Genomic DNA, 16,014 nt, shown 5'->3' with positions numbered 1-16,014 from the left:
ATTCCCCTTCCCCACGGTAGGGCTAAACAAACCAGCTGTCACTTTCCTAGGCAGCCTTACTGTCTTCCTCTCTGCTTATCCATGGATTTTCACGTGTCGCAAAATGCATTTTATGTTAGTTCTGACTTCAAGACAATGTTTTCAGTTCAGAATATATATTTACATGGGACTTACCAACAGCTTCAGATAGACCATAGACCTTTTGATTATAAGCATCTGTTTTATCCCATATAAAAGTATAGGCCAAGTTTGGTGAGGCAGGAAACCACTTTTGAAAGAGTCTTCCTACTACAGCTACCATCAGATGAACCTTCATTAAATTAAACGGGATAACGGACTGGGTCATGGTGATCTTAAGTACTGACTTATATCCGGCAGCTCTGGAACTCAGGTAGGAAAGTTTCAAATCTGTTCCTGGAATTGTGGTTTCTTCATGGAGTACCTAGGGTTGGAGAAAGCAAACGGTGATCATGTACGGCTATTAGGTAAAATGCATTGAAAAGAACGGAGCCAAGCAACTAAAATAAGACCCTAAAGAGTCACTAATCATAAACACGCATTTGAGATGTTATCTTATTCAACAATTAAAAATAACTCCTCTGCCAGCCCGATTTTTCTTCTCCTAAAAGCTTCTTGTCATTTATTCTGAGTTAATCACAGCTCAGGTGCTACCCCTCATACAGGAAATACTGTGACTGCTGCAGCAGGCTGACATGCAATGACTCGTTAGTTTATAGTCACTGTGGATTCTCACTAACCCATCTTTCACGCCTATGGCCCTGAAGAATTAGAGCAGACATTTGTAAGACGGTTAGCTCAGCACAGCAATGTGGTCCAGGCCAAAGATCTGGACCACGCCAGCTGGCTCATTCAGGGATTAAACCTACTCCTAAAGGCAGGAATGATAGCAAAACAGACCAATTCATTTGGGTTAAATTGTAGCAAATTCCATATTCATGTTGGAAGGTAATAGCACATACTCATAATTAGTTAAACGCTGAGCTTCAACTCACCACCGATTTTTGATATGATGGTACATGAACTAATAGTTTCAAGTTGCGTAAATTTTCCCCCAGAGAACAACTGATGTGTTGTTGAACGCACGCAAAAGACACTCCCTATATACTTTTTGAATTGAAACGAGTGTAAAAAGTTAACATAATTACCTGCATAAGAATCATCTCCTTTACAAATTTAAAAAATCAAAGTCTTAACCCCACCGTGTACGCATCGCTGTGCCTTGGTCAACGAATGCCAACAAATTTATCCTGACATATGCAAAATATATTATGCCAAAACATTATTTAAATGTTTTGAAAAATTTATGTTACATTGTGTATAAAATCTATCCAAACAATTCAGATTCTACTTACTAGTGATGCTATTAGTTTGTTTAATAATAATAGCTCTTCCTAGGCTTACGACATCTACCGTGAAGTGCAAGACTATCTATGTTTAAGAACCTACCCCAGGAACTCACCACTTTCTCTACTAAGAATTAAATAGCATTCTCAAAGCCTGCCTCATACTGCTCTATGAATATTCATTATTCAGACTTAAAGGACTACTTTTTCGCTTAGAAAAATCTTAGAATAGCGATTCAGTGTTCAGTAGTGTTTCTCCTCCTTCCAGTTCCTCTCACGTGAAACGGTTAGGAATGATGTATATCTGTCATACAAATTTTTTTAAAAATTTATTTATTTTTGGCTGTGTTGGGTCTTCGTTGCTGCACGCGGGCTTTCTCTAGTTGCGGCGAGCGGGGGCTGCTCTTCGTTGCAGTGCGCGGGCTTCTCATTGTGGTGGCTTCTCGTTGCGGAGCACGGGCTCTAGGCACACGGCTTCAGTAGTTGTGTCACGTGGGCTCAGTAGTTGTGGTTCATGGGCTCAGTAGTTGTGGTTCGTGGGCTCTAGAGCACAGGCTCAGTAGTTGTGGCTTGCGGGCTCTAGAGCGCAGGCTCAGTAGTTGCGGCGCACAGGCTTAGTTGCTCCGCGGCACGTGGGATCTTCCCGGACCAGGGCTCGAACCCGTGTCCCCTGCATTGGCAGGTGGACTCCCAACCACTGCACCACCAGGGAAGCCCTGTCATACAAATTTTAATAACTTAAGTAGAACCCATGCTACTGAGGGTATAGCTGTCACTTTCAATATAAACAATCACGCAGTTGGAAGTAGAACAAAAGAAGGGGCTAAACAAACTTCCATTCGGCCTGTGAGTCGGTGTTGGCAGGAAGCGGGATGTGATGCAATCCGGCAGATGAAGAAGGCATTGCTATGCTGTCATAGACACACCAGTTTATTACAGTTGGCATTTTCCTTACCAGCCATGCTGACTGAATTCAGACACAGACTGTCTTAAGCAAAATAGTTTATGAAGATACAGAAACTTTCTAGAGCTCTATTAGACTTAGGGACACCCTTACGTTTAAGATCGACAGTACTTTTGTAAGACTGTAGGGTACAGGGTGAATCATCTGAACAGAACTCGCTGTTCTATATCACTGGGGTGAAATACCAGTGGGTTAGTTTGAAAAATAGATTTTGTGACTCTTCAATGACCCTGAAAATATAAGTCATTGAAACCTCAGGCATATAACTTATTTCCAAAATAATTTCACATAAATTTGATAGGTTTTCCATAGGTAAGGCAGTCTTCCATGAATATATATTTCTGTGGTCTTTTAGGAGTTACTTCTGTATTTCAAAATATCGTGTGTTATTCCTAATTTTAATAACTGATTACTGTCTTTGTCATCATTAGCCTATTTCCCTGGAACAAATACCTGCAATTTAGTTCATTAAAATGTGTTTCTCCTGGTAATTGAATTTGACCATATTTTTTGCATTAGTGGGAAAAGTAAATCCAGCCCGAGCGGAAAAACCAACCATTAAGCCGATTTTCGCCAGCTGCCTGATCTGTGAGCTCCATCCTTGACTTGGTTAAACACGCGGAAACCACGTCCTCCCAGCTCTACCTCCAAATCTGTCTAATCCATTCCCTCTTCTTCATTTCCACAACCAGTATGATTGGTGGGCCCTCTGCCTCGGGGTGCTGGGTCTGTATGGAAGTACAGTGAATACTATTCTGTTCACTGATCTGTCTCCTTCTATTATTTTATGCATGTTGTCACTTGAGTTAGCATTAGAGAAATGCTGAAAAATCTACATTGGCCCCCTGGTTCCATGTCATCTAAAGAATTCAAGGTATCCATTGTATGGTATTTCTGGGCCATTCATTATCTGGCCCCAGTCTTTCCCCATGAGTGTCCTCCACCTTTAAATTGCTCACCAGTTTTTATACAACAGCATTTGTTGTTACCACCATGCTATTGCTCACACATTTTCTTCTATCTGGAATATCCTTTCCCCCCTTTGAAGGCCAGCCTCTTCAGTGATGTTTTCCTCGGCTTCCTTAGGAACTGACCTCTCTTTTGAACTTCCATAGTTCTTCATTCAAATCTTTATCACATGTAGAATGGCTTACAATAATCATTAAGCAGTAAAATATTGAGAGTAATGACCATGTACAGTAGCACTTGGTACAGTGTCAGTTAGGAGGTCAGGTACAGGCACTAAAACCTTTTTCCAATGAATGAATACACGAGCAAAGACATTATTAGCTGTCGAGCTTAAGCTGTTTTCCCATTTGGCTACAATTAATACAAGATACAGATATAGCTTGAGGAAAAAGTATTTTTAATAGATATTTAAGGAATAACTAGATATCTTACTATAGAAATACCTATCCTTGTACATACACATACCACATTCTATATGTCACTCTATAGAATTACTTAGGATAGCACTGGAATTCTGTAATCCTGTAAAAACATTCTTTGGAAACCCCATGATCTGAAAATGGTTTATATAAAAGCAATGCCTGCTAGAATATCCTACCTGTGTCTCGGGAATAATGGGACTGTCTTCAGGAGAAGATCTAAAAAAGGTGGATAAAGGTGACGACACAATGATAGGATTCGGCCTCACGAAGCCACTTAGATCACAGCTGGGAATGTCATTCTCCTCTTTCTTCATGACTAGGGTATCCATCACATAAAAGACATTCCATGGAATCCACACAGTATGATACTGAGTGAGGAACGGGGATCGTTCAAATACCAAAGTTAGAGAAGCCCCGCCATTCGCCACCAAGTCAAACCTAAGAAAAAACAAGACATGCTTAATGAATTATCTGGACCTCATGCAACTCCAGTCACTCACCTCCCCAGATCAATATGCTTTATAAAGAAAAACTTCTTCTCCCAACGTTTATATGAAATAGTTTCAAATCTAAAGGAATATTAAAAGAATTATACAATGACCATCCATACGCCCTTAACTTAGATTTACTAATTTATTAACATTTTTCCAAATTTGCTTTATCTATCTACCTATCTACTCCTTTTGCAGAACCATCTGAGCGTAAGTTGTAGATATTACAAAATCTCACTTTCAAATATTTTAACATGAATCTTCTAAGACGAAGAACATTCTCCTATAAAACCACAACACTGTTATTATGCCTTAGGAAATGAAATCAACTTTTAAAGACCTATCTGAGTATATAACTTTAAATTTCTGCCACCATGTATACTGTCACAGATTTCTGGAGAATAAAAGTTGTTGCATTTCCATATTAGAAGGGACAATAAAACATAATGGGTGACACAAGCATGCCTAGTTATTATTATTATTTTTTTTTGCGGTACGCGGCCCTCTCACTGTTGTGGCCTCTCCCATTGTGGAGCACAGGCTCCAGACGCACAGGCTCAGCGGCCATGGCTCACAGGTCCAGCCGCTCTGCGGCATGTGGGATCTTCCCAGACCGGGGCACGAACCCATGTCCTCTGCATCGGGAGGCGGACTCTCAACCACTGCGCCACCAGGGAAGCCCAAGCATGCCTAGTTTTTATACTTAAAATACTTCAAACAGAGACAGGGTGTTGGGATTAACTTACATTCCATCCTGGCGGGTAATAGTATATCCATATTCTGGGTAATGGAAAAACGAGACATTCACTCCAATAAGTGGCGTTCCATCAGCAGTTAGTACTTGGCCTCTGATGACGGATGCAAGGCTGTGGGAAAAGTAGAAGAACTAGAATGAACATTTGTCTTTTCAGGCCAACATTATCATGATGTAGAGATAATTCAATCTAAGGATAAAATAACACTATTGCATGCACTTGTATTCACAGAAACCAGACCTGAAATACTCCCAAGACAATGTTCCTTCTAATTCATTGTAATCCACATTCTCGAAATGTCTGGTGTTTACCAGGGGTTTTAATTCATTGCAATCTGGATTTTGGAGAGTTATCAAGACCAATAATTTAGAGATGAAGTTTTAAAATTATAAGCTGCAGTTTTTTCATGTCATATACCTGGTGCTTGCATGAAGGAAAGTATACTTTGCAATTAATTCCAAGGCAATTGGGAAATCTACAGGGACCAAAAAGTACAAGATTTAAGCAGGCAATAAGGAACATTTGTGAAACAACTTTTAATCAACTGCTGGGTCTAACTGCATTAATGCTATTAAACTGCTGCAGAACTAGGAGTTCTGGTGTAAATCATCTTCTTTTGCTCAGTGAGACACAAGACACCTGCTTTCCCTTACTGGTTTATTTTCGGGTCATCACTGCTCTGCAAAGCACCAGTCCAACAGCTTATGCAATCTTACTGCCATGCCGTTAGCAGTTCCATTACATTATTTCATAATTTATATTATTTAGTGAGCTCAGCTTAAAAAAAAGTGCACTTCTGTTTTGCCTTTTGGAGTCTTTTCATTGCTTCTCTTGAAACATTTCCAACTGTGCTAACAAAAATCAACTAGTTAAATGAAGATTTATTGACTCCTTAATGGGATGTCCTGTTATGTTTCAGGTACTGAAATTGACAAAGTATGGGAACTATGTCAAAAATGCTTGAGATGCGAAGTTTGGTGAAGGATGTGCCAAACGAGGAGAAACTGCCTTTTAAAGAAAGCACTTTCCTCAAATTCACAGTCATCAGCATTTCATATAAAGGGCTTCTCACTGATGATAATATCACTACAAGTCTATGTAAGGAAAAGCTGCATTAACCTCTTATTGAAAGGACTGTCTCCGGGTATGACATGGGTGCTATCAGATCCTATGAGAAAACTGATTCGGTCATAGAAGGGTTTGGCAGCTTGCTGAGATGGTGATTGTAAGCTTTGGCTAATGATATCCTGGGGATCAGGTAATCCGCGACAGTAGGGCTGATTTTGGCAGGAACTCTGTAAACAGCAGTCAGGATCCATGCAGTCAATGAGTCCATCTGTAGACAGAAACGGAAACCAGTAAGAGAACTCCTCTTTTTCTGCCATGATGTAGAGCACGTTTTGTTTGTTGATTGGCTTTTTCCACATCAAATGATTCGCTCCCCCTATCTGATAGTCATTTCTAGGAGGCATACTTTTTGAAACCAAATGAAATACAATACCTGCAGTTGCTTTCATAGACAGTAAATGTTTGGATTGAAGATGGCTGAAAAAAAATCATATAATGTTGATTCTGAGTAAAAAATAAAAAATGACTGTTTAGAACAATCCATCACATGCAGACCCCGTCTTATCGCTCTTCACAGATATTGAGTTTTTTACAAATCGGAGGTTTGTGGCAACCGTGTGGAGCAAGTCTATCGGTGCCATTTTCCCAACAGCATTTGCTCACTTCGTGTCTCTGTTACATTTTTGTATTTCTCGCGATACTCCACTTTTCCATTATTATTATATTTGTGATGGTCACCTGTGATCACTGAGCTCTGATGTTACTATTGTAACTGTCTTGACGTGCCATGAGCTGTGCCCATACACAACGGTGGACTTAATTGGTAAATACTGTGTGTGTTCAGACTGCTCCACTAACCGTCTGTTCCCCCATCTAAAATTTGGGTAAAGGTCAGAATATGAAAGTCCGTGAAATACACAGACAGAGTAACATATAATGAATGAGATTAGCCAACCACCTTTCAAGGAAACCATTTTCCCAAGGATGGTAAAGTGTTTTCCGTATAAAATTAACGCATTGCTCATATTTTAAACAGGAACCTGAGCTCTTAATACACATCCTTTAAAATGCAGATGTTAATAAAAATGTGGCTAATGTAAATAGGCCATAATATTGGAAATGATAAGAAACCTATCACTAAAAATGGACCTACACTGTTGGTCACATAACAAGAGTAATGGGTAGAATCTTCCAGAGCATTCTCCAGAAATATCAGAAGGAAACTACATTCAATGCCCCATGTAAGAATTTTGTTTGAAACATTTAAACCATCCCATTAGCAGATAAGAGTCAGGTTATGATGGTTGATGACATTATCCTTTAAGGTCATTTTTCAGTGACCAGTTGATACATGAAGTTTGATCTGCTTGGCAATTTCATTTCTCAATGTAGATTAATAAAAACATTAGTTTCCGAAGACTTTAATTACCTTTGGGAGAACAGACAAAAAATCATTATAAAATCTTCACACCTAAGTTTTAGGTCTTGGTGTGACCCTATTATGGCAAACTCAGCTGAAAATATCTAGCTGACCTATATATTTTATTTACACAAGTGTTTTGAAATAACTTTTATTTTTAGAAAAACCACACTAGTCATTTTTTTCTTTAGCTTTAGGCTACTCTTATTAATAGAACATAAGCTTGCCCATTCATTATCTGACAGCAAACTGAGACAAAAGAAAACAGACTAAATTGAATTATATTGCCCAGTCTAGAATTAGGTCAACAACGCAGATAAGGTAAGAAACAGGAGATGAGGAGCCTGGCTCCCACCTGAAGAACGTTGTCAACACTTGTGGTTTCTCCTAACACTCATTCCCCCTTGTTTGTGCAACAGCTCTGAACTTCCATTTGGGTACCCAGTTCTCCCCAACTCTCAAGTCTACGTGCATACTTCCCTTTGTGCTTGGTTCAGAAATGTACATGTGACCTAACTTGGCAAGCCAGATTGAATTTCAGGAACTATCTAAAAAGCAATCCTGCCCCATCAGCTCCCATCCCCCCAGGCTTGGAGCTGTAAGGCTGTGAGGCCAGGGTTGCTGCATCCCTCTTGCTGCCACTACAGCAGAACCTGTCTGGGAACGGAGTCATCCCAGAAGAGGCAAAGTCAAGAGCTGGAGACCTAAGACAACAGGTCATAGTGACACCTTTGGGGCTTTTGCAATAAGCTGACCCTGACCTCCTGAGCTTTTCAGTTCTAGAAGCCAAAGCATTGCCTTCTTCCTTAAGCCTGTTTGGGTTGTGGCCTTTCTGTCACTTGAAACTGAAAGAGATGCAGTTTATCCAGAGACATTAACTAAAAATCTCACTATTTCCCTTATAGTTGAAAAAAAAGGCTTAATACGTAAATATTGGAATTAAATGTATGGTGTTGGACTCTTTTTACATTACTATTTTAACTTTTTGACACTATAATTTGACATGAAAATGTATGAGTCTGAATTTCTGATAAGTAGATCTTATTACATAGTTTTTTTTATTATAGATACATTTTCATGTAGGTGTCTCTTATATTTCTAAAAAATGGGTTAATTACTTGAAACTGTATATTTATTCTTTGACAAAAATTTAAAATCATGTTTAAGAAAGTCAAATGAAACTGAGCTTTGAAATTCCATAGAAATTTATCAAAATATTGCTTTCTTAGCCAAAAGGCCACAAAGATAAAAAATGTCTAAATATTCTTCAATATTTCTAGTGGAAGAAAGATGAAACTATGATAGAGGCTTATTTTTCAAGAGGATATGTTATATAATGCAATATATTGCATTTTTCTCCATCTGTCTCAAAGAAATAGAAGCATAGTTATGAAGATTCAGATTTTTAAAATCGTAGATGGTTGACCTATTGCCCCTAAATCATTTTTAGCTTCAAAAAACAATTGAAAAAACCCCATTCAGTAACAATTCATGATCATATGTTGAGACTTCATGAGGAATCTTTAATCTGTTTTATGATGTATCTAAGAGCTCTGACTCCATGGATTTAGAATGGGGTGTGCATATGCTTGGCAGAGTAATTCCACACAAATATTTTATATTCTTACAGGTTTTTCCCTTACGTTCGTTTTTTTAACATAAGTAGAAACTACTTAATAGTGAAAGTACTTCCAAACATTATATTTTATCTCCATTAATCTGGTAATTAAGGGTTAAATCCCCCCCCCCCACTTTGTCTCCTATAATATCCCGGCAGTGTCTTCCTTTAGGCACTATATGGTACAGCTGGCCAAAGAGGAATGCTCCAATTTCATCATTCATCTTTGTTAGTTTATAAAAAGCAAACATGCATCTGGCATGTAGTCTGCAGGTCATAAAACGGCATGAGGGCTTCCCTGGTGGCGCAGTGGTTGAGAGTCCGCCTGCCGATGCAGGGGGCGCGGGTTCATGCCCCGGTCAGGGAAGATCCCACATGCCGCGGAGCGGCTGGGCCCGCTGAGCCTGCGCGTCCGGAGCCTGTGCTCCGCAACGGGAGGGGCCACAGCAGTAAGAGGCCCGCATAACGCAAAAAAAAAAAAAAAAAAAAAAAAAAACTGCACGAGATCGACGCCTTCTGAACTAGTCAGTTGGGAATGCATTTTTACAAGCCTCTCTGCTAACATCAATCAGAGAAAGAATCTCATTTTCAACAGCCGAGTTGCAGGGACACACGGTTTGTTATTTTTCTGCAGAGTTTATCAGTGACTTGCCCAAGCAAGTGACGGATGGTTATGAATCTGGCTTCCTATAACTCGAGAAAACACTTTTCATTCTTTGTCTATACTCACGTGGCTAGGGCTATCTAGTAAAACTAAGCTGATTACCCACTTGCCCAAATGTATACGGTAGTAAAAGTGACTTCGTGGAAGAGCTTCTCAAAATCATCAACGTTCCATTCTAGTCTCAGGAATATTAGGTCGGCTTAAATTGAGATTGGTGTGGAAGCCTTAGCTAATAGAATTAACCGTAAAAAAATCTAAAGAAAATCAGAACTGTTCAAAACCCACTGAATAACAACTCCAATGATCAGTTAAGAGCCCCTCTTTCTCCTGGTTAGGCTTTGCAATGTAAGTGGTACTTTGATATAGACAATGAGTATGCTTCCTTCCACTTAATCCTCAGTGTTATTGTTCTGTTATCATTTCAAAACATGTTCTCATCTTTCTTAACCCTTTCATTGGTTTGTAACAGTGGCTGGCAAACTTATTTCATAAAGGGCCAGATAAAAAATATTTCAGATTTGTGGACCATATAGTCCCTGCTACAAGTATTTAACTCTGCCTTTAGAGCTCTAAAGCAGCCAGAGACAATACGTAAATGAGTGGGTGTGACTGTGTCTCAATAAAACTTTATTTACAAAAACAAGCTTTGGCCCAGGGGTAAGTTTGCCAACCTCTAGTCTTGCTTTAAAGTTTCTACCCTGCCCTATTTCCTTATAGTCTTTAAATCATTCTTGATTTTTTTTCTGGCAAATTTAATGCCTATTTTGCTAGATAATTAAAATGTCTGACTCCATCTTTTCCTAGTTTACCCTCTATGCTGGCTTTGATCTGCTTCTGTCTTTTAAGCAGCTATGGATATTTTGACTTGTTTTTTAAAACCCTGACATACTGACTGGATAAAAAGTCATGAATTTCCTTTGAATGAATTTTCCTCTTTACTCGAAAGATAATTAATTAATGCCCACTGCCCTTCCCCACAGTATTTGGAAGCCCCTCCCCCACCTTCAACTTGGAGGTAGAGGTAGAAATTCTCATGCAGTATTTTATCTGTGGATTTTAGACTTTTCAAAGTGTACGGGTATACCTTTTGTTGCTCTTTTAAGTCACCATTCTGTACCATGCATGAAATTCACTTATTACTGAATTGGGATCATGTTTGGTTTTCTATATCTTCTTGGTTTGTCTACAGCAGAGCTTTCTTGGTGGCTTTATTCTCTCTATGTTCACAACATTTCAAGGCTAATGACTCCAGGTTGATCATTCTCCTGAACTCCAAATCCACAACCAGTCTTCTAGATATTTCCACTTGGATATTACACGGGCATCGAAAACTTAACACACGTCTAAAGCACAGCAAATATGATCTTCTCTGAACACTCGCTTCCTCTGCATTTCCTATTTCAAGGAATGGTTCCACCATCCACTCACCCAGTTTCTCAAAGCAGAAACCTGAATGTCAACCTTGATTCCTCTTCTCCCTTTTTCTCTGCACCTAATCAATGACCAGATCCTCCTTTTGTCCACCCCAAACATATCTTGAATCAGTCTATTTCTTTCCATTTCACTGAAACAACCGTTTAGACCACATGGTCACTTCCTGACAAGATCTCAACAAGGGGTTGGTTTCCCAGGTGCCAGTCTTGTCCTAGCTATTCATTCTCAACACTTAAATCTGAGTAATCTTGGTAGAAATCAAATGTGGTTATTTCACTTCTCTAGCTAAAATACTTCCTTTAATTGGTCCCTGCTGCTTTCTGAGTAGTTAGAACTCCTTAACCTGGCTTACAAGACCTTTGTGATTATTATTTCCTCCGCTGGGAGACTTCTCACCTGCTCTCTTATCCCCCTCCCCAATTCCTTTAGCGATCAGCTCAGACAATGGTCTCACGAAGTTCCTTGAGGGCTAATCTAGTTCATTGTTGTAGCACCAGAATTTAGGACACATACTTCTTGGCACCAAGTACGCATAAAATAATTTTGCTGAATGAAGTGAAGAATCAATTCAGTTCCTAGAGATTATGAGATCTAAACAGGTCAAAATGATGTCTTAAAAGCACAGCAGAGACACGTGCTGATTTTCTTTCATCACCTTTTTCCTGCCCTCAGACACTATGCTAATCCTTGAATTCCTGTTTCTATTTTTACTCTAATAGGTATCTTTACATGTTCTTGATGAACTGGACATTAAGCAATCCATAAAATTACAAAAAGTATTAGAAGAAATTATAGGAAATACTACACATAAGTACAACTTACGTATGTACTTATAAAGACACACAACCCAGAATTCATGAAGGAAAAGTTAAACCTTATCAACATTTACCTTGTAAAAGTTTATCGTTTGAAAATTTCCGCATGATGAAAGACACCATAAACAAAGTTAAAAGATAACGAAAACTTGGGATAAAATATCTGCAACACACCTCATAAAGAACTGATAAGAAGAATATACAAAGAACTCCTAAAAATTAAAAAGAAACAGTCAAGTAACTCAATAGAAAAAAATGGTCAAGAAAAATAAATAAGCAATTAGCAAAAGAAGAAATGCAAACAATCAAGGAACATATATAAAGAGAATCAATCTAACTAGTAATTGGGGAAATGCAAATTAAACAATAAAAATGGAGTCATTTCCACCCAGCAAACAAAATTCATATTTTTCATTTTGTTGGACAACTTTGCTTATGTACAATGATCATGTACAGATCATGAACATGGGGAAGATAAGCGCTATCCTACGGATGACGTGCACAATGGCGAAACTCACTTGCAAGGCAATTGGCAGCAGCTACCAGAATTACAAATTAAAATACCCCGTGACCCAGCAATTTCATTTCTAAAAATCTGTCCCAAAGAAATACTTGTACATTTACACAGATTTATATGCAGGTGCACACACAGGTTCACTACAGATTTGTCCTTATACGAAGAGCAAAAACAAAGAGAAACAACTAAATAATTATTAATTAGTAGTGGTAAAATTCATTAGGACAACCGTGTTTCTATTATAAAGTAGGAGATAGGCCTATATGTACTGACATGAAAAGATCTCTAAGTCACCTTCTTTGGCAGAATCAAATTTGGAACAGTACCTATCCCGTTTACGTTTAAAAACATAAGTGTGCATCTAGATTCACTGAAGGAGGCGCACACATACTCTTTAAGTTGTTGACAGTGGTTACTCCTGACAATGAGAATGTAGCACTTGTGTATGGTTACTAGTAATAACCCTGCCCAGGAATGCAGAGGTTCTTACATGGAGAAAGGGGACACTTTCTAAAGAGGTTCTGTGCGATGCCCCTTGTTACACTGTGAACCTTGCAGTGGCAGCAAATGGTAATGGGTGTAAAATACAGGGGAGACTTTTAGTTCCAGCCTGTGTGGCTCTGATTTTCCTCTCCTTCTAAAACTCATTCAAAAAACAGTGATCAAACCCCATGTTCCTTTTGTACTACCAGGAGGCTACTGGGGTCCTTTGCTTCTGAGAGCACAAGCTGGACTTTTCTTTCCTAGAAGGGGATTCCCAGGGCTCTAAAACTTCTGTGGATAGTAAAAGGGTTCAGAGTAACCTGAATCTCTCCCTATAGTAGGATCTCATAGGGTCTTTCAAATGAATAGTAATTCCCCCTGCCCCAAATCATCTGCCAGGTTAACGTATTTTAAGGCTCTGAGACTGAGTGCCATTCTATATTCTGATATCTGGATTCTTTTTAAGAAGTACTTAGGAACTTCCTAAGTAATTTCCTCCCTTCCCTCCCTCCCACCCTCTCTCTTTCTTCTTTTTTTAAACCATTTTTCCCCCCTCTTCCTATTTCTGTTACTATTTTATTTAACTTTTATTTTTCAATATGTTTTTTGGAGAACACCATTGTCTCATCCTCCTGCTAGGACTTCTTAAAAATCTATTTTCAAAGATTTCCCTATTTTCATTTGGTAAATCTCCAAACTTAGACCAGCTCTGTCCATTCATCACACTCATTCTGAGGCTTACATTAAAATTTCATTCATTGTTTCCCTCCTCATTTTCACTGCTAGCACACTCCTGCTTTCTCCTGCAGTTTGGATCTTTCGTTTGTATTTTTCTTCCTTCCTTTCTCTCTCTCTCTCATTACGGTTTCTTTTTAATTTCTAAATAAGCTCAGTTGAATCTGAGCTTATTTAGAAATTAATTCAGTTGAATTGTAATCTCTACAATTATCAACCTCTGAAGATGTAAAAAAAGCCTGTTTTAGATACATCTTCCTGACATCTAGCCCCACGAAGTAGCAACTCTGAAGGACAAAGAATAACTCTACCTACTTACAAGTAAGATGCATCTTTCCTGGCAGGATTTATACTTTGACACTCTACCATCTTGCACAAAATTTAGGAAGAGGCTTTAAGTCATTCTTGGGCCCTCAACCATCCAATATGCAGGATGCCTCTGGTCCCCACAGGGGAGCTATCCACTGGAGGACCAGACAGGGAAGCAAGATGTCAAAGGAAACTCTGACAAGATCTCCCGAATGAGAAGGACAATAGGAACATGGTAACCACTGCCAGAGACAATATATTTTGGAGAAATCATCTCATTAATAAGCGTCTTGAGTCTCTAAAACACAGAGCTTTCTCTGGCTAGCTGTTGCACTTTGATGCTTCCACAGCAGGACCACCATATGGGGAGCTGCTGAAAGCCAGGACACCCCCTATTGAATGAGACTTGTCGTAGGGTGACCAGGTGAAACTGACGATGCGCACAGTAGTGTTTGGGAGAGAGCTGAGAGCTGCCTCGTCAGTCTCAGGCATGGAGAGCATGTCCGGGGAGGCTCACCATGGGTTTCCTTGTTCTCAAGTGAGAAGGCTGGAATTTGGCAGGGAAGGGAGGAGAGAGAGACTAGAAGATTCCTTCTGAAACTAACAGAGTTCTACTAGCCATATGAAATGGTTATTGGAGTACACTGTCTGGTTACACTAAAGCCAAACGCTATCGACAGCTGTTTCATTCCGATAGTGGAATCTGTTTCTCTGCCTACCCACCATCCTCACCCCTTTATTCTGGAGACAGAACTTCAGTTTCCTTGTAGGGCAGGTGACCTAATTCAGACCAATGAGAGTCGGGCTCAGGCCAGGCCCAGGTCTCACGTAACCATTGAAAAAGGTGTCCTCCCTGCACTGGGCTTGTTATGCTAGAGGAATGTAAACCTCGAGCTGGTGAGAGAGACATCCTGAGAATGGTGGCAGCATAGAACAAGCAGAGTTGACAGATGATTAACCCAGATATCTGTTACCACTGTCTGTACGCCTAGGTGCAGTTCTCTCCAAATTTGTCAGTTTTATAAGCTGAGGAGGGGGCAGTGTGGAGTCACTGTCTTCAACCCCACTCCAGACACACAGCATTTACTAGGGATCAGTTCCCATCTCTTCACCTGTCTTTTCTCTAATCTTAGCGACTTCACCAGCAGAGTGAGTTCCGGGATATGAACAAGACGTGGCTCCGTCTAGAGGGAGGATGACTTTGTAGGTGAAGATAAAGCTGAAGAAATACGTACAAGCCAAGTGGAGGCTGCAGCGTGGATCCCTTGCTCAGAAGCCGTTTCCAATGAGCAAAGGATGTCTTGTCCTTGCTTCCAAAGTGCCTACAGGCCCTGTGTGGAGATGTTCGCCACAATTCGCTGGTCCAGTGACCACAAGTTTCTGACGTCCACTGTGCGATTTAAAAGTTGACTCTCCCATAGCCCACCTCTGCCCTGATGTCTGCTCCAGCTGCCTCTGTGCGACACCTGGAGCTCAGATTTGAGAAGCAAAGGGGGAGACACCTTGTTGAGTCCACAGAGAGCGGGGATCTTTGTCAAGGCCTTTCTGGTGGGTAAAGGGTGGTCTCAGTTCTGAAAAGCGAATGAGTCTGTGTATGCAACAGCTGTTTATTTGAGCCTTAAAGAAACAAGGTCCGACTGAACAGGAGATTTACTTCTCATGACCACGCAGGTGCTGCGAGAGTAGCTAGAGCCCCTCCGGAGGCTACCTTATTGGTAACCCACCTCTCTTGGTCCTCATTGCAGATTCCCCTCGAAGCCTGCTCTTCCCATGCCTGCTAGAGACATAAAGGGGAAGCTGGCTCCACAGGCAGAGAGGGTCACCTATTATTTTTAAAAATAAATTTATTTTATTTATTTTTGGCTGCGTTGGGTCTCTGTTGCTGCGCATGGGCTTTCTCTAGTTGTGGCAAGCAGGGACTGCCTTCATTGCAGTGCGCGGGCTTCTCATTGCGGTGGCTTCTCTTGTTGTGGAGCACGGGCTCTA

The 16,014-nt window shown here is 40.1% G+C and overlaps 1 protein-coding gene across 18 annotated transcripts in view; it reads right to left on the bottom strand.

Annotated features, from left to right (window-relative positions):
• Positions 1–16,014, bottom strand: part of TENM3 (teneurin transmembrane protein 3) — a 697,856-nt gene that overhangs the window by 58,568 nt on the left and 623,274 nt on the right. For all 18 annotated transcript variants that reach the window (XM_079909550.1, XM_079909554.1, XM_079909551.1 and 15 more), the window contains 4 exons: positions 6,085–6,301; positions 4,957–5,076; positions 3,896–4,157; positions 175–442 (listed from right to left, as the gene is read on the bottom strand). In XM_079909550.1, coding sequence (XP_079765676.1) covers positions 175–442; positions 3,896–4,157; positions 4,957–5,076; positions 6,085–6,301 — 867 coding nt within the window. The remainder of the gene's footprint in view (positions 1–174; positions 443–3,895; positions 4,158–4,956; positions 5,077–6,084; positions 6,302–16,014) is intronic.

This window comes from Stenella coeruleoalba (assembly GCF_951394435.1).
Source record: "Stenella coeruleoalba genome assembly, chromosome: 21".
In the NCBI taxonomy this organism is placed as follows: Eukaryota; Metazoa; Chordata; class Mammalia; order Artiodactyla; family Delphinidae; genus Stenella; species Stenella coeruleoalba.
The sequence above is the reverse complement of the archived record's forward strand: the minus strand, read 5'-3'. Positions and strand labels throughout refer to the sequence as shown.